Raw genomic sequence first — 25599 nt, forward strand, 5'->3', positions numbered from 1 at the left:
ATGAAGGACTGACAGAAGGGAGGACATTAAAAGTTACTCACTGTAGTGATTAACAGATTGACAAGCCAGGGATGTTAGGCTCAACTGAAAAATAAATAAAATCGCCCCTCAGAACCAAAGCGCTGTTCTTGATGGCTGTGTGCAACCCGATCTTCATTGGTTTCTGATGAGACATAGATGCAGCTGGGGTTTTACTCATGGGGAGAGCAACAGTATGGTGGTTTCAAAGACTGCTGGGGCCTATGGCCTCTTCCATGCTCTCGTTCCCTTATTCATATTGATATTTTATTTCTATCGCGCTCGTACACAAGTGTTTCAGAGGGCGACAAGGCAAGGGAGGGGAACAGGGTAAAACAAAACAACGATCTTACTAGACCCAGTGGCATTAAGAACGCGCAAGTGCATAGGAGAGAGGCAGGTGAAAAGTGCATGGAAGGGGGAGAAGTGGAAAGTGCGGAGCAAAGGAGAAACATATAGATAATAATAAATAAATAAATAAATAAATAAATAAATAAATAATAAAGGCAACAAAGAGTGGCAGTACAGCCAGCAATTGGCAAGTGCTGGGTTTAAGGCAGCAGACAGGTTAGTTCTGATAAGTGCAGGAAGAAAAAGGGGGGTGAGAGGACTGTATGAATACAGATACAGACCCCAGTGCAAGGAGTGGCCCGGAGGCAGTGCAAGAGGGTGGCAGGGTGAGCAGGTACATGGGTCCCGGAGGACAGAGGGTGGTCCGGTGCATGGTGCCAAGAGAGAACAGATCAGATGGGGAGCGGGGGAGTGAAGGCAGAAGCAAAGAGGAAGGTCTTGAGGTGCTTCCAGAACCGGAGATGGTTCTCCTCAAGTTTTAGAGTGCCAGGGAAGCTGTTCCAGAGGGAGACCCCAGCCGAAGACAGATCTACCCCTAGCTTTGTTCTTATGCCAGGATGAGAACGAGGCATATGCAGCAATACCCTGCCTCCACCTGGAACTAATCTTCTCAGCCCCATGAGGTGGTGGTCCTCATTTCAGACATGCTTGGGGTGAGTCAGCATTGGTAGAGAAGCCCTTTGAAAACCCAGGTTGTGGTGCCCTTTTTGGGCACTGTTCTTTCAACTGCTATCATGATGGATTTGTCCTTCCTGGGGTGTAAGGCATCAATAAATAGCATGAAGGTCAACGACTTGTGGTCCCAAGCAGAGACCATGGCACCATACTATTGTCCCTCATACACTTCTACTCCCTGCTCTTCCTCATGCCCTTCTTCGGCCACCTCCCCTCCCTCCTCCTCTGCCTTTCCCCTTGTTCTCCCTTGATGATGTTTCTAGACAAGTCCAATCTATGAAAGTCTCATCAAAATAGGTTCATCCCTGTTCCTCCAAAACCATCAAGGACAACATTGACTCCCTGGTTCCTTCTTTGGCCGACTTCTGCAGCCACTCCTTCGCCACTGGAGTCTTCCCATCCCCCATGAAGCACTCCCTTGTGCACCCTCTTCTTAAGAAACCCTCTGCCGACCTGTCCTGCTAACTATTGCCCAATCTCGATCACTCCCTTCCTGGGCAAACTCCTGGAAAAGCTGGCCATCTCCCAGCTCAATCTTCACACTGAATCTGTTGGTTGTCTTCATGACTATCAGTCTGGCTTCAGATCTGCCACAAGCACGGAAACTGCTCTCCTTAACATCCGTGAAGACCTGCTCTCCAACCTCGATTCCAACACCCACTGTGTCCTCATCTTACTTAATAATAATAATTTGGCATTTATATAGCGCTACGAACCCTCAGGTATCTGAGGGCTGCTTAGTATTACCCACGGTGTGTGGTGCTCATTTATCGACCTCGGAAGGATGAAACGCTGAGTTTGGCGCTGCCGGGATTCGAACCTGCATTCGCAGGCTCTGCACTGATGTCAAAGCGAGCGCTCTACTCGCTGTGCCACTTGACCGGCAAACAATTGACGACCCAGGTGGGACTTGAACCCACAATCCCCAGTTTCGGAGGCTGATGCCTTATCCATTAGGCCACAGGGTCACTTGATCTCTCTTCTGCCTTTGACACGGTCAACCATGCCATCCTGCTCAACCATCTCTGGGATAATCTGGGTATCACCGGTCAGGCCCTGGCGTGGCTGACTTCTTTCCTCTCTGATTGACCCTCCCAGGTCCAATTTGGGTCCTTCCTCTCCTCTATCCCTACCTGTGGTGTTCCCCAGGGTCTAACCTCTCTCCCTGGCTGTTCAACCAATACCTTGCACTTCTGGCCCACCGCATTGCTGCTCTCTGCACCAACTTTCAGTGCTATGTGGATGACACTCATTTTCAGGCTACCTTTTGCCACCTCCTCTCCCTCTCTCATCTCTGACTGTCTGCCATCCCGGAGTGGTGTGACGCCAATGATCTCTTCCTTAATGCCAGTAAGACTGAGATTCTCCTCATCGGCACACCCGCTCCCTCCTTTTCTGTCACTCTCTGGTTGGCCTCTATTGGCCCTCTTCCTGCTCCCACCTGCAAGGCTAAAAGTCTTCGGGTCATTTTCGACTCCACTCTCTCCTTCTCTCCTCACATCTCTGATGTCTCTAAGAAGTCACACTACCAGCTGCACCTCCTCAGAAGTATTTGACCTTTCCTCTCCTTCCCCCAGGAGCTCACTGTCTCCACAGCTCTGGTTCTCTCTAGGCTGGACCTTTGCAACAGCCTCTTTCTAAATCTGCCTGCTTCTACAATCGCCCTCTGCAACTTATCCAAAACAGGACTGCAAGACTTGTCCTTGACCTCAATCCCAGGGATCGTATCTCTCCAGTACTGCAATCTCTGCACTGGCTCCCAGTGGCTGCGAGGATTAAGTTCAAAACCCTCTGCATTGTCCACAAGGCATTCTGGAGTCTGGGCCCTCAATACCTTCAACTCTCTCTTCCTAAATATCTTTCTTCTCGAGCTCTTCGCTCATCCGCCTCTAATTCCCTCAGGGTCAGTCGCTTCTCCAAGCAACAAATTGGTGGTAGACCTCTTTCTTTGGCTGGGACCTCCTTTTGGAACAGCCTCCCTGCCTCCCAAAAACTTGGAGGATAACCGTTCTGGAAGCACCTCAAAACCTTACTCTTTGCTTCTGCTTTCTCTCCTCCTCTCCCCTGCTGAACTCCTGGCTGACACTGCACTGGATACCTGGCCACCCTCTGATCTCGGGCCCAGGTCCCCTCCCCCACCAGTTGCACACCTGCACTGCCTCCCTGGCAACCAACGCACTTGGGGACTGTTTTCTGTATCCCTACAGTCCCCCACCAGCACTTGACACCTGATGTCTTCACTTACCCTTGCACTTGCCATCAGCTAGCCGTACCACTCTTATTGTTTTATTTATTCTATTTATCCCATGTACTGCACTATCCCCACTCCCTCCCACCCGCACTTCTCTTCCCCCACCCCAGCACTTGCATGATCTGAATGACACCTGGCCTAGTAGGATTGTTGTCTCCGTCTTCCCTCTGTTTCCCTCCCTTGCCACGTGCGCCTTGAAACACTTGTGCATAGGCACGTTATAAATGATATATCATATCATAGATCATTGGAACTACAGGCGATATTCAACATGTTCAAGGCATTCCTCTTGTGCATCGTAGATGGTGTGGTTCTAATTTTGGCAGACACGAGTGCAATGTTTTAGATCAACAAACATGGGGGTATAAAACCAACTCAGCTTGTCCAACTGGCTGTGGATACAGTCTCATAACTTTATTCTCCAGGCCTTGCACATGCCAGTAAGAGCAACAAAGAGCTGAATTCCATCGGCAGGAGAACCTACAACAATCACAAGTGTGAGCTCCCTTCTTACATGGTAGCAGAGGTGTTCCAGAAGTAAGGCCACCCCTTTGTTGATCTTTTTGCCATGCATGAAAATGCAAGGTGTCCTCTCTATACTTCTCATCAGGGATTGGGGTGGAATTTGATAGGAGACCGCCCTGACTGGGATAGGTTTCTATATCGTGCCTCCCTTTCCAATGGTTCAAAGTAATCGGAGGTGACAGGAGTCCGGCTCAGCCTCATTGATTTGCTGAAGGTGCATTTGAGCAACCATGCTCAAGGGGTGTCAGTGGTGCAACCTCAGGTCAGCAACTGACCCCACAATAATGGTCTAATTGCGCAATGGGACTGATGGGAGAATTAGATTTTTTGTTTGTGACTTGGAGAAGGCTTCATTTTCCGCAGTACCTTTTTAAAGTTTTGAAATTTCTTTATCCAACCAAATTAAAAAGTGTCTGATCTAATAAGAGGGAGGAATGGTGTGAACAAGAAATGGTGGCTGTGGAATAGGCCATCAATGGCATCGGAGTTGGATACCATTGATGGCACAGGACGGCTCCAGGTTACCCTATACTGAAGTGCAACCACCTTTCTTTCTTTCTTTCTTTCTTTCTTTCTTTCTTTCTTTCTTTCTTTCTTTCTTTCTTTCTTTCTTTCTTTCTTTCTTTCTTTCTTTCTTTCAGGGATTTATTTGTGTAGGGAGGTCAAACATTGAGTAGTCATCTACTGGGAGTCCTCTGCACAGGAACTACACTGCACATCTCATTCGCTCAATTTAATTAATGTCATAAGAAAAATGTCTAATCTTATATAGGTGAGAGGGGGAGATCCTTTTCATGTGTGGGATCAAAAATAACTCTCTCCAAACAGGAACAGAATCAGTACAATGAGACACAGGTTACACTTCCAAAGGTTTCTACAAAGTTCAAAAGGACAACATTATTAACGTTATCAAAAGTAGCAGACAAATATTGGTGAAAGCAAGTTTTATGTGGTTTCATCTACACAACTGTGGCTTGGTCATTCCAAATTCATTACTGCATTTACAATTTTTTTCTCATTTTTTTTTAATTGGCGTCCCTTTCGTCTAACCTGCTAACCTGTGTTCCCCCGCCCCTGCGTACCCCCACTCCTCCTTATATATATATATTTTTTTACTGCAACAATCAATTAGCAACAACCAAACATACCACATGCGTTAATGAAACCACAGCTGATCTGGTATCAAGAAACAAAACAAACCGTGCATCCTTCACAGCTGTTATGTCCTTCAACTCCCAATCCCGTTGCTTCAATTCCTTTTCAAGATCCATGTTAGCAGCGTCTGCCGATTGCAAGGATTCTGCAGCTTTTATCCCACTTTCTCTCAACACGTCAAGTTCTTTTGTCAACAACTTCACCTTCAAAGAAGGCAAAAAGGCATCTGTTATTTGTTGTATTTATTATAGTGTGTTTTGGATTCAGAATAAGCCTTTCACACTACATAAAACAAAATAAAATCAATTCTTGACAGACAAATTAACAATGTTCAAGAAGTAATACAATTCAGTAAAATATCTTCTTCCACACTCCTAATTCATTCAACAAGCAACTAATTGAGCCCCAAAAGGTTTAAATAATTAAAATTAAAGTTACCTGCTTTACATGTATTATTCGAAGCCAAAATCTGCCTTTATAAAACGTACATCTCTTACAAATTTACTTGAGTGCTGTTTATGCAATCATCTAGTTGCTTGCACTCAATCGTGCGTTTTAATGTTCCAATATCTTCTTTTTTCTGACGTGACTTAATGAGTATTAACTCCCTAGGTATATGTTTCCTTGCATCCATAATTTTTTATATTTATAAATCTCTAAAAACTGGACCAGCAAATTTGGTTTCCGTTTTGGAACTAAGAGAGGTATTTTTGCAAGGTGATGCACTTGGAAAATACCAAGGAACTCCCTTGATTTGCCAGATGGTATGTTGGGCCCAGATACTTATTTTACAAGTAGTACGATATACAGACTTATTAACACCACTGCCCAGTGTTGCCACTAAAAACCCCAGGTTCACCCACCGTGGGCAGGCTTTGCCATCATGTGCTCGTGTTGCCATATTTATGCCAATTTCCAGGTATGCCATCAGTGCCCACAGGAAACTCCCTTGTTTGCCAGGTAACTGAGTTGATCCCTTCACTTAACTCTATGGGCCCATGGTTCTTTAGGACAGTCTGCAGTAGTATAGTGCAATACCCATGCTGTGAGATGCAAACCTGCACTGGATGAAGTTGGCCAGGGATGAAGATGGTGAAGGCAAGCGTCCCCAACCAGCACGATCCTCCCCTCAATGAGAGACAATGAAGGACTCTCCCAGGATGGGAATAAGGCCAAGACAAAGTGCGGGTGAGCGTAAATGGGAGTTTATCAATCAGAATAGGGCATGCAAAGAGCTCTGCAAACTCCGAGAGCGCTCTGTCTGACAATAGCAAAGACAGACGTATATATTTACAAAAAACGTCATCAGAACCTACATACTATAGGGGGCACGAGTTCAATGGGATTGGGTGGCGACGACTATCTATAGGCGCTGCTGCGATGTGGTTGGCCTTGGCTGGAGGATGTCACTGGTCAGCCTCGTGGGTTGGGCTGGGCCTGGCAGGTCAGCGGGGTTCATCCAGGCGGTGTTGTTGTACCACTGTGGCCAGTGTCAGAGATGAATGTCTTTCCTGACTTATTTGCCCTAGGCCATGCACACCGCAGTCATTCAGTTATTGTAATATTATCTTCTTTAGTACATCTTTCAATAGGTTATTCTACAGGTTAATGCAACACAGGAGGAATGCACCTTGAGAGGGGTTTGATGGCGATTCATCAGTGCATGGTTACCAGTGTCCTGTTGACCGGGTACCATAGGTCGAGGGGCTAGGTCTCAGGGCATGGGACAGGCGGTACATGTCTTTCTGTCTTGTTAGAAGTCGTTATGAATGTGCTGCTGTATGTTGCCATAGTATTGGGTGTCCTAATTGTACAGGGGCCATAAGCCTAAGGTGATCCGGTGGGTTGTGGGGTTTAAGAGAGGGCGCCTTTGGATTTGTGTATTCAGGCGGAGGTTTACTGCTGGGCTGTAAATAATGCAGGTGGCGGGCCGTGGCCTTGGGTGCTGCAGAGGGGACTACAAATCTTTGAAGCGGCTCCAGCCTAGTTGGGGGAGGTGGAGCAGCGCAGCGCGGGCCTCTGCTCTCTTGTTTGGCAGTCTTCGCAGGGAGGGAGGGTCAATGGCCTTGCACATATTCACAAAGGTATCTTCCTCGTGTGTTGCCGATTTTAGGTGAAAGCATCATAAACATTCGAATGCTATACAATACTCATTTGAATTATTCCAAAACATACATTTTAACTTTGCTAAATGTCTCTCAAATATAGCCAGTCTGAGCACATTATTTGTACACTATGTTTTAACAACTACAACATTTAGTTATATGCATATACATTTGCAGTAAGCGAGGTAGTAGTGAGGTTGGTGGAGCACATAGTAAACGACTCGCCACCGTACGTGACGGTAGTGGCACATAAGGGTCTTAGACATACACACATGAAGGGTGCTTTCTCGCGCGTCCTTCGCATGAGCCCTCTGTATGGTTATATTTGTCTTTCCTTGCACTCTAGCAGCATTAGTTTGGTTATGGCGCGGGACCGTGGGGTGTAAGCTTTTCAATGATACACATAACGAATAGTCCCCCGGAGCGCTTTTTATTATTTGCACACAACTGCAGTGGTGTGGGTGCTTCATTGCTAATGTCATGTAAACATGCATTCTACCATATTTATACATTTTACAGGTTTCCTTAATAGAAGAAGTTTTGTGGAGAAAATGCGCGCATTGCAAGTAGTTTTGGCATTAGTATTTGGGAACTTTTGCTTTTATCCGAGGGCCATTTTACAGTTCTCTTTTTCACCCAGGCTTCGCTGGCCGGGTCATGCTGGGAGCAGTGATGCACTGCGGAAGGTGAAATGTTACAGTGTTGGTATCTTACACTAGCTCATGTCCGTCTTGTTCGTGGGAACGGGCTCACAGCGGATCTGCCAGGGAGCTGCGCCCACAGGGATAATTGAAACTCTCCAAAGGTGGGGGCCGCGCTACAGTGCGCCGAGCTCACACCATCTTTATTAGACAAAATGGTTTCTGGGGCCTAGCTAAATTCAATACGTTTGGGCAATGTCTTCAGCAGGTGAGCCCTCCACCACCTGGGCCCTGGTGGTAATGAGGGGACGCCCGATGAGCCATGGCCCTCACCTGGGGAAGGGATGTAGGCAAGGGGACCAATCCTCCCCTACAATGGCCACAAAACCTGGTACTGTAAATGTATCTATAGGTTAGTCTGTTGAAAATGCTGCTCTCATGTCGCGAACTACTGGAGGAAGCGCTGTAGAGCTGTGTCGGAGCAATGTCTTTAAATCACCTAGTATAATGGAGACCGCTGTGTCAAATCACAACACTAGCTCTAGATGACATACAGGTTCCATGTGAGTGGTAAAGCCCATAAGTGTGAGTTAGAGAGGTATGGAAGGAGGACTCGACCCTGGTGCGGTAGGGGGAATAATGCGGGCAAATTCATGATTGCAGTTTTTGTTTGTATGTCAATACTGAATTTATTCTGTATCCTACACAAAAGATATATTTCTGTTTTGTTCTACATATGTAAAAAAAGAATTAAAAAAAAAAGAATGGAACACTACTTTAAGTACAGGTCTTTTGTGCATTCAATTCTATAAACAGCCTGCTAATGCAATTCTGATCACCAAAGGGTAATGCCATGGGAGAAAAGCATTTGAAGCAATAATTGGGTCAGTCAAGCCCCTGACATATATTGCGATCCTGGAGAAGAGCTCACAGTCTCCCCACTCACTTGAAAAGTGGTCAAAAGCATACAAAGAAATGGTTCTAGATCAGTTTTCGGACCCCATCCCAAAAGACAAGGATGACTATGGGAGCCAGGAAAGCTGGCCTACCACGGCCATAAGGCCAGTTTTATGAGCTATATGGAGGTGGGAATGGTCGGGATCCCTTCACTCTAGATCAGAGGTATGATTGTAGTTGCCCTATAACTCGTTCATAGTTCCGATCAGTTTCGTCCCCCACTGCTCTGAAGAAAAAATAATACAGCAAGATAGCAGGTGGAAGCTGCAATGGAAGAGACATGAAGAGGCCAGTCACTGCTGCTGCTGCTTTCCTAAAGAAAGGACACCACTTGCGCTGCTTAAGTGGATCAGCAACAGTCCACCAACCCCTTTAGCTCTGCATTTGTTCACCAGGATGGTCCCAGTGGTTATCAGCGCAGAATGTTAATTGGAGAGCAGCAACCTCACCCTGAAAAGGCAGTGGACTTCTGTCCGTTCCAAAGTGGCGGCTAGGCTGTTTGAAGCCTTGATGATACGAGTTGGTCTAACAGCTGATCCAGATTACCAATAAAGCCCAACAGACACCAGAAATGGCTAAACGGAAACTCACTGGAACATACCTAAAAAAATGTCCTGTTAGGGGAAAGTTGACATCACAAATACATATGAAGGCCCAGTGAAACTGGAACAAGCTTGCCAATTACCAGGAACTATCTGGGAGAGAGAAAAAAAAAAAAAAGGCGGCAGAATACAGCTGAGAGGCCAGGAAAAGTCAAGAGGCCCAGCCAAGCGCGGCAAAGTGGCTCAGGGGAGTGGATAGCGCCAAGAGGTCGAAGAGGCCAAGGACAGCTGGAAAGGTCATATAGGTCTAGCAGACCTCAAGAAGCAGAACACAGAGATCCTTGCCCAGGAGGAAGATCTGACCAGAGGGTGAGAATATCTGATGGGCAGAGAACTATATGCCTAAAACATTAGCACAGTAAACTAGACAATATATCCCAGAGATTGTTAAGCATAGCGTGCATCCCTGAAAATAAAAAGAGCTTGGCACTATAACCTGAAAGCAAGATCAGTGCTCCTTCCCTACTGCTAAAGAGAGATGCCCTATAGCAGTATACACATACGGTCCGCATGCCACTTGCACCTCCTCAGACCGTATGAAGTGGCCGCCCATGCTCTCACCTTTGCCATGCCTCTGTTGCAGAGCCAGGCACTGCAGCTATGGGGCTGATAAGAGGCCAGCATGATACATTTAGAGATTCATTACTGAACCTTTGAAGGTTTATTTTATAAGCGACTTCAGGATCAACACAAAAGGTCAGTGTACTACAATCATGGTGGTGAGTAGGGGCATCTTACAAAAATGAAAAAATATGAACAAATGACCTTCATGGTGATTCAGGCTCTGTTAGTCCATGCCCTCCCTACTTCACAACTGGTTGAGTATGCCTGCATCTGCAGGCGGGTTGGAAAAAACGGACTGAAAAAGATTGCTGGCACTTTAAGAACCTTAAACTGGTGAGACTATGTAGCTCGTGTGTTCTTTTGTGTGGCAGCCTCACCATCCCTACGTCACCAACATCCCACTCCCAGTTCCAGATTTCATCTACTGGCGGTTGTAATCAAGTATAAGCTTTAATGGAGATAGCTGGGTGGGTGTTGTGAAAGAGGGAGAGCATGGGAAAGCATGGACTAAGAGAACCTGAATCACCATGAAGGTAACGATTTCTCTTATGTCCTGCTCTCCCTCTTTCCCATCTAGTTGGGACCAGACTACAAAGACTCAACATGAGACAGCATATAAGCGATTCAAGCGCACAAGTTGCGGAGTAACTCTTGGCCAAATTTGGCACCTTTCCTGGAGGATGTATCCATAGCGTACTGCTTGCAAAAAGCAAGTGGAGTAGCCCGATTAGCAGCCCTACACATTTCTGCGATGGGGACATGCCTGATAAAGGCTACTGACGCAGACTTGGCTCTTGTGGAATGAGCCCAAAGTCTCTGTGGAACCGCAAGCACCTTCACATATAAAGCCTTTGCGATACAAGAAACAACCCACCTGGCAATATAATCTTTTGCAGCCTTATTACCAGGGGAAAACACCATAAGAAATAAAAAGCTGGTCTGATTTCCTGAATTGTTTCGTTCTGTCTAAATAAGATTTCAGAATTTGCGATACGTCCAGATTATGTACGCTTTCCTCAGCCAGCGAAGCATGGAGTCTGGGATGAAAAATCGGAACGATTTCTTGATTCAGTTTGAAATCCAAAACCACCTTTGGTAAAAGGGAGGGTACTGTACACAAAGGACTACCTTATGCTTGTGAAAAATAAACTATGGTTCCTTTCTCCAATCCTACTAGCCGATGTAATGGCTACCAAAAAATCTGTCTTCATGTCAAAAGATCCAAATCTCAGGATGCCATTGGTTCGAAAGGCTTGTGCATTAGAGCCAAAAGGACTATATTCAGATCCCACTGAGGTGGCGGCTCGAAAAAAGGTGGATGCAAACAAATAACCTTCATTTGCCAGAGAAATAGATTTTTGCTCTTTATTTAAATATGCACCAATAGAGAAGTAATGTCTGCAAGTATCAACGTTAACTCCTGTAGTTACCAAATATGACACGAAAGCAATTTTGTCATCAATTGACGCTTTTAGAGGGTTCGGACTGCGGTCTAGAGACCAATGGCAGAAACGCCACCATTTGCTCCCAAATTGCTTTCTTGTCTAAGCTTTCCTGGAAGCAGTCATAATCTTTAAGTTTTGTTCTGATAATTGAAGATGGACAAAAGTCAGTTCCTCAGGAACCAAGCCTTCAAGTTCAGCAATTGAGGGAAGGGGTGAAGCTCCTTCCCCTTCTGTGGAGTTGGAAGATCTTCTGAGATCCAGCAGATCTGGAAACCAAATGTGGCGTGGCCAGAACGGGGCTGCAAGCATCAATGTCAGATTCAGAGACAACCTGAACTTCAATAACATCTTGTGTATCAAGGGAAGTGGAGGGAATGCTGTAAAGTAGTCGGCTGGAGACAGAACAGGTGAATAATTATCTTTTATTGCAGCATTTTTATCACTCGGCAAATCTCAATAAAACCAACTTAAAGACAGATTATTCTTCTCTCCTGAGGGAACTCGGCTTCCCAGGATAATCAGTTCAGATCAGGACAGTGATGTGCCCTGCCGGTACTTCCGCAGCTTGCCTTGAACAGAAACTGCAAAATAAAAAAAGTTATGGTGGACACGGCTTCAGACTATTACTCCTTTAGCCAGACTGACGTTAGTTGGAAAAAGAAAAATGCGGACCCTTCGGTATCCGGTCCTCACGCTACTTGATGCCTCCCTGCAGCCAGGCTTCCTTTTCAGCCAGGCTGGGTCTTGGGGTATGAAACGGGTATGGAGCCTCTCTGTGTCTGCTCCGCTGTCTTCTAGTATGCCCAATGAAACTCTCCTCGGGTTTCACTCCATTTCTCCTCTGTGGTTTCAGGCATGCTCCGCTCCTACAATGAGAGAGCCTCTGAATACCGTTGCTCGGTCTTTAACCCTTTCTCCGCTCCTCCCCTTCAATTAACATCCGGCCGTTCCAGCAAACGTTTCCCCGCACCTTCCACCTTTCGTCCAGACTGCCCTGTTTCTAATCCTGACTTGATATTTCTAAGTGAGGGCTTGCAAGGATACGGTAGGGCTGCTTTCCGCCTACTTTGTCTCCTCCCATTCCTGATATCTTTTCCCCCTCCCTGATTCTGTCGCTCGTGGGGTTGTCTGGGACATGTAGTATGCCCATGTTTTGGTTTAGCACTGTGGCTCGAGCATACCAGCCCTGGGTGGTTTGTTGAAGTCAGTCCATCCGTCCCTCCCTTTCCAAGTGCTGCCAGGGGATTCTCCTGCTGGTCCGCTGGATTAACCCCCTCCTGTCTTGTCTGGATCGTAAGCACAGTATTTTCCAAGGGTTTCAGTGCTGCAGCAACAGCTTCCGTCTCACAAATGCATAAAGTGTTTTGTTCGACCAGTCCAGCTGTAAGACATTTCCCAAATAATGACGACCCAGACCCTTCCCCCTCAAAGCAAACCGAGGAGGAAGAGCACTGTACTGTGTGGCAAAGATGTCCACCGCTGGATAACACCACTTTTGAAATATCTTCATGACTGACATTTTCAGTTCCCACTCGTGTGGGGCAGATTCTAGCCTGCTGAGCTTGTCCACTAAGACATTCTTTTTTCACTCCAGATAGAACGCCAACGGAAAAAAGTGGTTCTTCATGGCCCAATACCAAACATTCTCTGTGAGGACACACAGAGGAAGAGAATGAGTTCCCCCTGTTTGTTGACATAAAACATCGCAGTGGTATTGTCTGTAAGTACTTTCACCACCTTTCCCTGAAGAGGGGGGGTGGGGAAGAGAAAGGATTTTAGAGCATAAACATTTAAAAAGAAATCACTCTTAGTACCAAGAGATTTATGTGATCTCATTTTTCTTGGACTGACCAAAGATCATGAGCCGTCGTAGCTGGACAGTGGGTTCCCCAACCACACTCTGATGAGTCTGTTCGCACCATCTGATGAGGGGCTTAAAACGGAAATCCAATCAGCAGGTTCTCTTTATCGTTTCACCATATCAGGCAATCCTGAATGTAGCTCGGAATAGGAATCTTCATATCCTGAGAATCCAATAGCAGTTGCTGGCAAGATCCCACTGAATGGTCCTCATTTGAAGCCTTGCCTAGGGGACTAGGTTGATGCAAGAAGCCATTAGCCCCAAAATTCTTTGGAACCGCCATGCCAAAAGAACTTGGTGTGTCTTGAACACAGATCAACTGCTGAATTTCTGACATCCTTTCTGATGGTGTGAAGGTCTTTCCTAGAATAGTATCCAGTACCGCTCCAAGAAAAGGAATTCTTTGAGGAGGAATGAGTTTTGACTTTGCCACATTTACTGAAAAGCCTAAAATCGTAAAGCGTGTTGCATGTCCGTTGCATTTTCTGTAACAATTCCGCAAGAGATAGTACTTTCAAAAGCCAATCATCCAGGTACGGATAAAGATACACCATCTTCGACCGAAGGTGTGCTCAAACAGCCTCCAGAACCTTGGTGAAGACCCTGGGGGCTGAATTGAGCCCGAACAGGAGGCAAGTGTACTGGTAATGAGACTTCCCCATGGTGAAGAGCAAGTTACTTCTTACCTTGTAAAGTTCTTTCGATGGGATGTTCCTCCGACGTATTCCTTATCTTTGATAATTCGTCTCCAGCTTGCTGGCCTCGGATATTTTTTCTCTGTAGGGGGCGCTGCGCGTCAACGTCCGCCAAGTCGATGTCCTTCGACAGCCACCGTATCGGCGCCGACATCACCATGCCCATAAATAGCCACGTGCGGCGTCCGTTGCTCAGTTCCGTTTTGTAGCATAAGTCATGCCTGAATTGGTTATTGACCTTGAAGGAGCGTAAGCTGCAACCACAAGGGAAGTATTACTGCGGGGATGGATGGGAGGGGCGATAAGGAATACGTCGGAGGAACATCCCATCGAAAGAACGTTACAAGGTAAGAAGTAACTTGTTCTTCGAAGGGATTGCGTCCTCCGACGTATTCCTTATCTTTGATAGACTCCCATAGCAGTGGCATTTAATTGGAGGTGGGAGTAATAATGTCATGTATCCATTTAGGAATGAACCGAATGTAATACAGCTTTGCCAAATCTGGTCTCTTGACTAGTGGAGGAATCCAGGTTGTAAAAGTTTGTGAATGTATGTGCGCACATATGTCTCGGACCGGTACCCCTCTTTGGAGGGCCGAAAAGAGGCTGCGATACCCCTGGTTGAATGAGCCCTAAGATTTCAGGGTGGCTCTTTCCATGCCAGTTTGTAACATTCCAGAATGGCCAAAATAATCCACCTGGAAATGGTCTGTTTTGTTATGGGTAGTCCCAACTTGGCACCTGAGTATCCTACAAACAGTTGGTCTGCTTGCCTAATCCTAGCCAGTCTGCTGATGTAAAAGCTCAGAGCTCGCCTTGGGTCCAGCCTATGTAGCGTTTCTTCCTCTTTCCCCGGATGGGAAGGAGGGGGAGGAGGGTAGAACGAAGCTAAGGTAATTTTCTGAGTGATATGAAATTCAGAAACCACCTTTGGGAGGAAATTGGGCTTCACCTGTAGGACAACTTTGTCCTTATGGAAAATTGTATGGGGGGGTTTACAAGAGAGCTTGTAATTCGCTCACCCTCCTAGCAGATGTTAGCGCTACCAATAGGACAGTTTTAAGAGTAAGAAATCTCAGCGAACAAGAGTGGAGTGGTTCGAATGGAGTACCCATTAGGAAATTTAAGACTAAATTTAAGTCCCATAAGGGAACTTGGAATGGTCTTGGAGGATAAGCATTAGTTAATCCCTTGAGAAATTGGATTACTAGAGGTAGTTTGAAATACGATGGTTCCTCTGCAGTGCGCTTGAAGATTGAAAGCGCTGTGAGATAGCCTTTTACAGTGCCAACTTGAAGGCCTGAGTTTGCCAAGTAGAGTAGAAACGATAACACCATTGGTGTACCACATGAAAAAGGGTCGATATTCCCTTCTCTACACCAGCTGCAAAATTTGTTCCAACGGCAGCGGTATAAAGACTTTGTTGCTGGCCTTCTGGCCGAAAGCAAAACCTCCATGACGTCATCAGGGAGGTCCCAAACCTTGTACCTCACCCTTTCAGAAGCCAAGCGTGAAGGTTGAGGGGTCTGATGTCTGGATGGAGAACCTGACCTCCCTTCTGTGAGAGAAGATTCTCTTTGAGTGGAAGACGTATCAGAGGACAGATGGACATATCTAGAAGGTCCGGGTACCACGTTCTCCTGGCCCAGTCCGGGGCAATTAGGACCATAATCTTCTCAACCTCCTGATCATTTGAGGAATATCAGGGACTGGTGGAAATGCATAAAGGAGTGGGAACTCCCAGTCCACTACGAACGTGTCCCCTAGAGCTCCTCTCGGGGGAAATTCCCTTGAACAGAACAGATCGCACTTCCTGTTGGTGCTGGTGGAGAACAGATCCACCTGAGGGGTTCCTCAAAGGGCGAAGAGCTCTTGAAGGACTTCCTGAGCTAGCTCCCACTCGTGGGAGACTGTGCTCTGCCTGCTCAGAGTGTTCGCTGTCAAGTTCTTCTCTCCGGCTAGGTGGACTGCCGATAGAGAGAATTGCCCAAAACCAGATCTGCATTGCCTCTCTGCACAGTGGCAGTGACCGTACGCCTCCTCTTTTGTTGAGGTAGTGCATGGCTACTGTGTTGTCCATCATTATCAGGACATTCCTCCCCTGTACTGATGGCAGGAAAGCTTTCAGCTCTAGTCTGATCGCTCTCAGCTCTAATAGGTTGATGTGTAGTCTGGACTCCGATGGAGACCAACGACCGCTGATGGTCAAGTCGTTGGCATGGGCTCCCTACCCCGTGAGTGAAGCGTCTGTGACTACTGTTATCTCCGGCCATGGTTTCCAAAAAAGTTCTCCTTTCAAGATGTTCTCTGGATAGGCCCACCTTGTCCGGAATCCGGAGGAGATCTGTCATTCTCCCTGAGAATTGCGACCATTGAGTTCTCAGTGCCCACTGAAGAGATCTCATTCTCAGGCGAGCCTCTGGCACAAGGAAGATGCAGGATGCCATGAGGCCTAGCAACCTCAAAAAGTCGAAGGCTGGGAGACGTTTGGCATTTTGGAACTTGTTAACCATCTGCAGAATATCTTGAGCCCTCACCTCTGGTGGCGAGGCTTTTCCCAGGGAAGTGTCCAGGACCACTTCAATGAACTGGAGTCTCTTTGATGGTATCATCTGTGACTTCTTTAAATTGAGGGAGAAGCCCAGTTTGTGAAGGAAGTGGCAGACATAATCTAGCTGGATCTGAGCTTGTTCCAAAGATACAGCCCTGATCAGCCAATCGTCCAGGGGTAGACGTGGATCCTTTTCCTCCTTAGACTCGCAGCCACTACCGACATTAGCTTGGTGAAGACCCTTGGGGCGGAGGTCAGCCCAAATGGCAGAACTCGAAATTGATAATGAGAGTCGCCAATTGCGAACCTCAGGTATTTCCTGTGTTTGAGATGGATTGGCACATGGAAATAAGCATCCTGAAGGTCCAGAGATACCAGCCATTCCTGTAGCTGGAGGGCCTGAAGGATCTGAGAGAGAGTTACCATCTTGAACTTGTCCTTCCTGAGGAACTTGTTCAATTCTTCTAAGTACAGGATGGGTCTCAGTCCTCCGTCCTTCTTTGGTATGAGAAAGTAGGGGGGAGTACCAGCCCTTGTTCCTGTCCGCTACAGGTACCGGTTCTATGGCACCTTTCTCTAGCAGGTCTATAATTTCCTGCTAGAGGAGCGGATCTGGAACTTTTAGAGAGCTGTGCCCCGGTGGATGACTCTGAGGGATGTGTAGAAAGGGTAGGCAGTAACCCTGGGCAACTGTCTCCAATGCCCAAATTTCTGACGTAATAGCCTGCCATTTCGTCAGATGGTGAGTTAACCTGCCCCCTACAGGTGTTGTGTGGAAAGACCTCAGAGTGGTTTGGGGGCGGCTGATGCCTAGGGTAAAGAGGCACCTGCTGCTGCTGCGGCTTTAGTACTTTTGACCCGTCCACCTCGGGTGGATCTCCTTTGGCCTCTTTGAGCCAGCTGTCCTCTGCCTTTCCCGAATGCGGAATAATAGCGAAAGGACTTTCCTCTCCCAGAGGTTCCTGAGGGGCGAAAAGGAGTTTGGCGGATTGCAGCTCCTAAAGATTTTGCCGCTGCTTTAGATGTCTGCAACTTTTCCAGACTGTCATCAGCCTTTTTACCGAATAAAGAAGAGCCGTCAAAGGGCATATTCAAAAGTCTGGCCTGTACATCTGGAGCAAATCCAGACTTTCGCAACCTCGCGTGCCTGCGGATTGTCGTACTTGCCGCCATGGCCCTGCTGATACTGTCAGTGGAATCGATGCCAGTTTGAAGTGACTCGCACATGGCATCTTTGCCATCTTTAATGATGTTAAGGAAGGCTTCCCTTTCCTCTCCTTCCGGTATGCAGTCAGCCGCTTATGAAGCACACTCCCACAGTGTGTAACTGAACCTGGCGAGCGTACAGGTGGCGTTGATGGACTTCAACGCCATACTACAAGCAGAAAAGACTTTTTTTTGCCATAGAATCGTACCTTTTGTCATCTCTATCCTGTGGGACAGTAGAGTAAGCGGATCTGCTGCTTGATAAAGTTGCTGCTTGAACCACCAGGCTCTCTGGAGTCGGCTGTTTTGATAAGTATTCAGGGTCAGCCGCAGCTACCCTATTCTTGGCTGACAATCTTTTATTGACTGCAGGGATAACCTCAGGAGTTTCCCAATTAGATGAAATCTTCCTTTGCAAGGCTGCATGGAAGAGGACCACAGGATCCTCCTGTGGACCTTTGTCTAGTATGTCTGTCAGGTCATCCTGTTGAAAAATAATCCTTGCCATCAGGGTTCTATAGGGTGTTTCGGCATGTTTCCCTGGGTCTGGTTTGACAAATTCCACTTCTGGGGAGGTGTCCAGCCCACTTGCCTCATGTAATGATTCCTGTAGTTCTTTCAACCTTCTTTCCTCAGAGGTAAAATCCTCTGAAACAGGTAGTGTGGTCCTCTGCAACCCGAAGGTTTCCTGGTCAGAATCCTCCCCTTCTTCATAGATTGAAGATAATCCTGGGTACTCTGACCTCGGAAATGGTGTAAAACCCATTTCTAAGGCTGAAGGAGCCAAACTCGTCATTATTGGGCGAGAAAATGTCATCGACGCTGATGTGACAGGCTTCGAAGACGCAGAGAAAGGCGTCGAGAAAACTGGAAGAGGCCTCGAAGAACTCGAGAGGATCGAGATCCTACTCGAGGATGTCGACGACGGTCTCGGCGTCGTGCCGGAGGCTCTTGGTATCACCGTTGGCTGTGAAGTAGCCGTGGTTTTCTCTTTCATCGGTGTCGACGATGGCGTCGATTCGATCGACTAATGCGTCGAAGATGGTGCCTTCTTACCCGATGGCCCGTGGCGCTCTCGGGTGGACTCTTTCGCCGGGTGCAGCGACTCGTGGCGTTTCGATTTCTGGGGTTTTTCACCCACGATATCACCCTCAGCTGTCTTCGAGGGGGTTGAGGCCCCTTTCTCGAAGACGCTTAGCATTTTCTTCCTGAATTCCTCCCACTCCGCCCGAGAGCTGTGTTTTGTGGGGCAGGAGACCCTTTCTGGGGAAACAGAAGATGACGAGGAAGGGGATCTTCGACGTCTCTTCTTCGAGTGTCTCGATCTCGACGAATGGTGGGAGCTACTTCGAGACCTAGAATGGGAATGCTTTCGACGGCGAGGAGACGAATGCCTCGGCTCGATCGAAGAAACTTTCGAGGAGGTTTTGACTGACTTACCTCTCTCGAGCTTCCCCTTGTGCTCCTTCAAGGCTTTCGCCGTCATGGACATGCAGTCCTCACAATCCGAAAAATGGTGCTCGGCTCCCAAGCACCACAAGCAGATCCTGTGTGGATCTGTTATCGTCATTTTCTTACCGCAGTCTCGACATTTTTTTAAGCCGGACCGCAGCTGTTAGGGAGAATTCTCTGTTCAGGCTGAATTTCCTAACCTAGTGAGTCCCCCAGCAGCTTTGCTGGATTTTTGGGGTTTATTTTTTCTCCTGCCAGGAGTGAGGCTCTTTTACCCTCACTCCTGGACATGATTTGAGAGTGTTTTCTAAGACTTGTTATGTGCTTATGGGCTAGGGGGTAATTTTCCCCATAGGCCATCATTGGTTTTTGGAATGTGTGTTACACAGCACCCTCAGTGCAGTAACACAGGGGTGTCATAGAGACCCCCAAACATAGACTCCACACCCTGGGACTGACTACTGTCTCCCTGGGTCAGTAAAGTTACCATTAACTTTACTAGTCTAAACTTAGGAACTTAACCAGTACAAACCATCTTACTGTGGAAGTACTGGTAGGGGCAATTAGATTGCCCCTGGGTCTGTTGTCGAGGGGGTACTGTCCCGTCCCCCCTCGCCGAGTTCTGGCTGGTGGCAGTGGATACCACGGAAATATTCCACCGGAATATTTCCCAATGGGATTTCCCATTGTTTTTAATGCACCACTTTTTGGTGCAATGTTAAAGATACCGCCGGGTTATTTAATTAAAATAAATTCACTGGTTGGGATTTTTCGCCAGAACTCCAAAATGGCGTCTAGGTTCACTTCAGTAACCCTGAACCCGAGTCGAGCCTTTGCTCCACTTTTGGCGGGCTTCTGCACAGAAGCCCTCCAAAGTGGTGCCATTCTGTCTGGGTACCACAGGGGGTGTGGGAGGGGGTTTAGGCACCCTGGACTGAGTTGCCTTGCCAACTCATGTCGCACTCTAGTGTGATTGGCCCAAGTGGTGAGCCACCCCGCTCACCACTTAGCATGTTTGAGTGACAGCTAGGCTGCATGAATGGGGGTTTGCTGCATAAAAGCAGGGTTTTTGGGACTGGTTCTTCAGAAGTCGCCACAGGACCTAAGAAGCCGAAGAGGGAGAAGCTGAGCCGACCTGCCAAGACGACACCACCGGTGGAGCCCTGCGGAACCGTCTCACCACTTTTCCCGACGACAGAGGAGATCTCCCGCCGGAGAGTCTTCTTCCCTTAACTGGTGGGGACAACCAGTTGCTGCCTTCTTTTCGCCGTCCCGAAGCATCTCGTGGCCGCCTGGCCTGTGCCAAGCACTCCGGCAATCGGGATACCACTTTTTACCTCAACCGCGAAAGAGGGGTAAAATCCTTTGTGTGCGGAAAACTCCACGGCTGGCCTCATCCCTGGTAGTGCAACGACCTTCAGCTTTCCTCCACGTCGAGATCACCTCTTCCTCTGGACGACGCTGCGACTTGCACCCACTACCAGGAACGACTACCACCGCTGGAGGATCCTTTCCACTTTTAAAGGTACTGTGTTCCGCCTGGCCTCCCTTGCCACCGATTGTACGGGGTAGATTTAGTCCTCGGCTCTCGACCCTGGGTAGGCCTGGGACACCCTAACTAAACTTTTCGGAAACGTAGTAGAACCTTTTCTACTCACCTGTAAAGACTTGAGACAGTGTGTGATCTTGGGCCTATTTTCGCCTGGCTCCCTCTAAAGCGGCCCAAACTAAATTTCCTTGTTCCACCATTGTCTGCCTTTGCTAACCTTATGTGAAAAGTGTTTTATCGTACTGCTCTCTTTATTTCTGCCTTTTCCCTCCCTTTTTTAATAACTTGTTGGAGTACCATCTAACGTTAAGCGCTCCCCTCTGGTTGGAAATAAGTGGTGTTAACTTAGAACTGTCCAACAAATGATTAGGGATGTACATATGAGTAATAGTAACTGTGTTTTGACCTTCTTACCTTTTCTCTGTGCTAGTGTAATTTATGAGTGTGTCTTTAATAAATAAGTTTATACTTTTACACCTAGCTCTGATCAGTGTTTGTTTGTACTACTGTGCCTCTGTACCTATTGCGTATCCTCTGTATACTGCCTAACTCTTCTTGAGGGAAGTCTGACTGCTCAGCCACAGCTACCACAGTGAATCTGTGTGGTGCAGACTGCTACCAAGTGGGTTTACTGCCAACACCTGTAGCCTTAAATCTTTTGCAGTGGTCCCAGAGGGAACTGCACAGGTTTCTGCCTAACAGCAGCGTCGTCGGTTCCGATGAAGAAGCCATCGAGGACGAGTTGGTATTTCGAGTAAATATAAGAGGTTTTATCTGACTGAACTGAGCAACGATATTCCGAGGCCCCACGAAGCGCGGAAAAACGGAACTGAGCAACGGACGCCGCGCGTGGCTATTTATGGGCATGGCGACGTTGGCGCTGATACGGTGGCTGTCGAGGGACATCGACTCGGCGGACGTCGACGCGCAGCGCCCTCTACAGAAAAAAAATTTCCAAGGCCAGCAAGCTGGAGACAAATTATCAAAGATAAGGAATACGTCGGAGGACACAATCCCTTTGAATCTCAGATACTGGCGGTGTTCCTTGAATATGGGAATATTAAAATACACATCTTGAAGGTTTATAGATGCCATTCCGTCATTGTGCTGGAGAGCCGCGAGACTCTGAGGCACAGCGACCATGTGGAAAGTCACCACCAGCAGAAATTGGTTCAGATCAGAAATATCCAGAATTGGACGAATTCCACCTATCTTTTTGGGAATTATAAAATAACAGTAAACCCCCCTACTCTATTCTTCTTCTGGGGCCAATTCTATTTCTCCCAAAAAGAGACGTTTTTTAATCTTTTTTAAAAAGAGCCGGAGATGATTTTTGAAACTTCAGAGGAGAAGACTGAGTGATGTTTTACCATTGATGAAGGAAACTCGAAGTCCTTCCTGTTACCGGGGATGTATGCTCCTCGAAAGTAATCGGAGCAGCTGGAGCGTATATCCCAGATGGAAGTCAAACAGACTTCTTTTGACCTTGAGAAGCGGAAGTCGAGGGAGTAACCCCTGACTTTGCCTTCAGCCTGTATCTCCTCTTCTTAACCGAGGAATAGGATTTAGTGGTCGCGAATTAACCATTATTTCCTTGAGAACGTGGCTTAAAAGATTTAAATTTCCGATGATACGGCTGTTTCACAGAGATGGAACTGGGTGATTGCATCACAATAACGCTCGCCTAGCACTTCTGAGGAATCTCATCAGTAGAAAGATCAAACAATGTTTTACCATCAAAAAGAAGGTCTAAAAACTCATCCTGAATATCTTAATGTAGGGACGTGGCTGCAAGATGCATGCAGACAGAGCCCTTAACAGCCCTTGTTGAAATGTCTGTCAAATCTCTAACAAGCTGTAGTTGTTGAATGGCCGCCTCTCTCCCACCTGGGACCCAGTAGGAGAATGACTCTGCCGCCTCTTGAGGAAGCATTTCTGTAAAGTGATAAACGTTTCCCCAATTTCAAATATTAAAACCTGCCAAATCAGTGGCTGTATTGACCTGCCTAAGTTAGAGAGAAGTTAGAGAGAAGCTATACCGATAGGACCTTTTCCTTGCGCCTTCCCGGCTTTAGAATTTCTATCCAGCACAGTAGAGGGAGGAGGTGAAGTACCTTTCGGCTTAGTACCCAAAGCTGCTGAAAGCAAAGTAGAAGTGCCAGAAGATTTCCCATTAGCAAAAAAGGATCCTCCTTAGGTACTTGGTATTTAGCATACAAAGATTTTAAAACAAGAGGTTCAGAATGGGGCTAACCCCAATGAGTTAAGGTCTATTCCATGACCAACAACTCCATAGGCAGAAGAGACTTGGCCTGTTGAAAAGGTACATTTCAAAAAACACCTACAGTATCTGGTTTGTCCTTTGGCACAATCTCCAGAGCTTGCATAGCCTTAGGCACAATGTCATGAAAGATATTATTAGGAGAAACAAATGAAACCTAATCGTCTGACACCGTATCAGTATCTTTGGACTGCTTATGTTTTTTGACTGAGGAGCCTCTACTTCAAATGGAACTGATGTTATCACTGCAGCTGCCTCCCATTTTTTCTTTAATATGTTGTGCTAGAACTTCCAAAAAGGTTTCAGACAACATTGTTTCCAAGACCGTATTAATAATGTCTTTGGCCAGATCTGGTGGCTCGCAACTCCTACCTTCAACAGGGAAGTAGATGAGTCAGCCCAGGTAGACTGCTGAGCAGGATTGAAAATGTTGAACACGACATGTTAGTCAAAACCAAATTAGAAGTAGGTCTGGCAGGATCCTTATGAAATTCCTCTGAATCAGAAGAGAATTGAGGAATAAAATCAGGAGTCTTAGAATTCACTGGAGTCCACAAATATCTTCAGATGGCACTGTAAAGTACACTGAAGAATGAAAGTCTTTGGACTCAAATGAGATGAATACTCTCTTAGTGCACTTTCGGTACCGAAGCAACAAAAGAATGTTTATCCTTAGATTTCCTTGAAGTCAATGAAGTCAGTACCAAGCCCGTACCTAAATGACAACATTTATGTTTATGAGACCTATTCTCTTTTTGCTGCGGTACCGGAGCACCGAAGGATCAACTGCAGTAGCTATACACAGTACTTATGCAGTAATAGGGGAACTTATCAGTACAGATGCAACCCTTGAAGTCTTTAGCTCCTCACGGCTAGCCTTATCAGTGCATATAGCTACCAGTGCCATCACAGTGAACCAGTTCATACAGATTTCACCCTGGAGACTTTCACCTCGTTATGGCTAATATTGCCTGTACGGTTGTCCGAGGCAGACTAGCTCTTTCCTGGTACCATAATGATTTTGTCAGGAGTGAACAAATCTTCCGGTACTAGGCAGATCTTTCCAGACCCTTTCCCACCTGGAGGTACTAGTGTTTTCCAACCAGGAGGCACTTGCAAGTGTAAAGCCCAGGGATTTCCCTGATCTGTACCCTGAAGACCCGGGAACTTTAGAGACGGTCTCCACTTGGGTACCGAAAGCTGGTGCCGAATCACATACCCCACCTGCAGGTACAGTGTCTCAGCGATATCGGCCTCCTCCCTGGTCCTTATGAAGTCTTCGGTACTGGTCCCAGCTGTGACAGGAAAGACGACGACAACGCGGAGACCTCGGGTAAGTTCCACAAAAGAAGAAACACAAACTCACTGCATGATGGATCCCCAGGCAACGGACGCAGGCATGATGTGGTTCAGCCACTGAGAATTGCTTCCGGCAACGGATGCACTTCTTGAATCCCTTGGTAAACTGAGGGCGGCACCGCAATTGTAATTATAAAAATATAAAATACACCAATAGAATGAAACAGGGGGTTGAACGCCACAAGTAATGCCCCAAAAAGAGGGTTGTCACAGAGTGCAGCATTTCCGACCCACCCAGTAGGTGGAAAAAATAGGAATTGGGTGTGGGCAGTTGGTGATATAGGGGTAAGGGGTGGGACTGATGCGCAGAGGGACTCACACAACTTAGTCTCACCAACTTAAAGTTCTTGAAGGGGCAGCTATCTTTTTCAATCAGCTTTTTCCCACCTGTCTGCGGATGCAGGCGTACCCAACCAGTTGGGAAGGAGGGAGAGGAGGATGTAAGAGAAAAATATATATCCAATGAGAGAGGAAGATACAAAATGAACAAGATAAGCATATATAATTTTGTTCTTGAATTGAATGTTTGTGTTGGCACCTAGGGAGCACTTACTATGTTAAAGGCACAACATTGCATGTGATGGTGTTGCCAAAATATGCAATTACAGCCTGAAATGTCCCACTAAGGATAATCAATATCTTGCATGCATCATGTATTCGCAGAATGTGCTGGGTAATCCCACATGTTTTGTTGCTGACATTATTTGGTAAGTGCAGCCTCACTAAAACCATCCAATTCCAGGTAATGCCTCACATGTATGTTATAATAATGTGTGTTCGTATCCAGTGCTTTATCCCACATTCCTTTTGTTTAAAAGAGCTGTACTGGGATCATCACCCCATTTTATGTTCCTGAATTAATCAAGCTTGAAAGGCTGAGTCACCCGGCCGCAGGATTCAAACTGTCAAAGGGAAAGCCAGCACATTGTTAGAGGCAAGTACTTTACTTCTGAACTATCCCCATCCACGGTTCAGGTAGTTACCATGCGTAAGGTACTGAACAGCCTCACACACGTACATCTGTTATCATAAGCCAAGCAGTGCCCCAAATACAATAGTAGTGCCAGCAGTGCCTCAAATACAATAGTAGTGTCACAGACTGGAATTGAAGTCCTATTTTGACAGAATGAAAGTGCAAATAAGTCACTTCATATCAGTGATGGACACAAATTCCACAATGTGCAAAATTAATGATGTGGCGGCATTCTAACAATATCAATGTCCTCCAAAAGCAGAAGCCATATTTACCTCACGTCAGAACGGTGGTAAATCAAGTATGCAGATGGAAAGTGGTGAAAAGTGGTCTTTTGTGGTCAGCAGCGGTCTGGAGACTGTGCTAAGTCTGTTGGCAGTGTC

The 25599-nt window shown here is 46.8% G+C and overlaps 1 protein-coding gene and 1 non-coding gene across 2 annotated transcripts in view; both read right to left on the reverse strand.

Annotated features, from left to right (window-relative positions):
* CCDC57 (coiled-coil domain containing 57) overlaps positions 1–25599 on the reverse strand; it is a 1326425-nt gene that overhangs the window by 1058432 nt on the left and 242394 nt on the right. Inside the window, exon 5 of the mRNA XM_069655328.1 lies at positions 5021–5178. Coding sequence (XP_069511429.1) covers positions 5021–5178 — 158 coding nt within the window. The remainder of the gene's footprint in view (positions 1–5020; positions 5179–25599) is intronic.
* Positions 1940–2012, reverse strand: TRNAR-CCG (transfer RNA arginine (anticodon CCG)). The gene has a single exon. It is a non-coding gene; the product is annotated as a tRNA-Arg (tRNA).

This window comes from Ambystoma mexicanum, chromosome 3q, assembly GCF_040938575.1.
Source record: "Ambystoma mexicanum isolate Mex_15411 chromosome 3q, UKY_AmexF1_1, whole genome shotgun sequence".
In the NCBI taxonomy this organism is placed as follows: Eukaryota; Metazoa; Chordata; class Amphibia; order Caudata; family Ambystomatidae; genus Ambystoma; species Ambystoma mexicanum.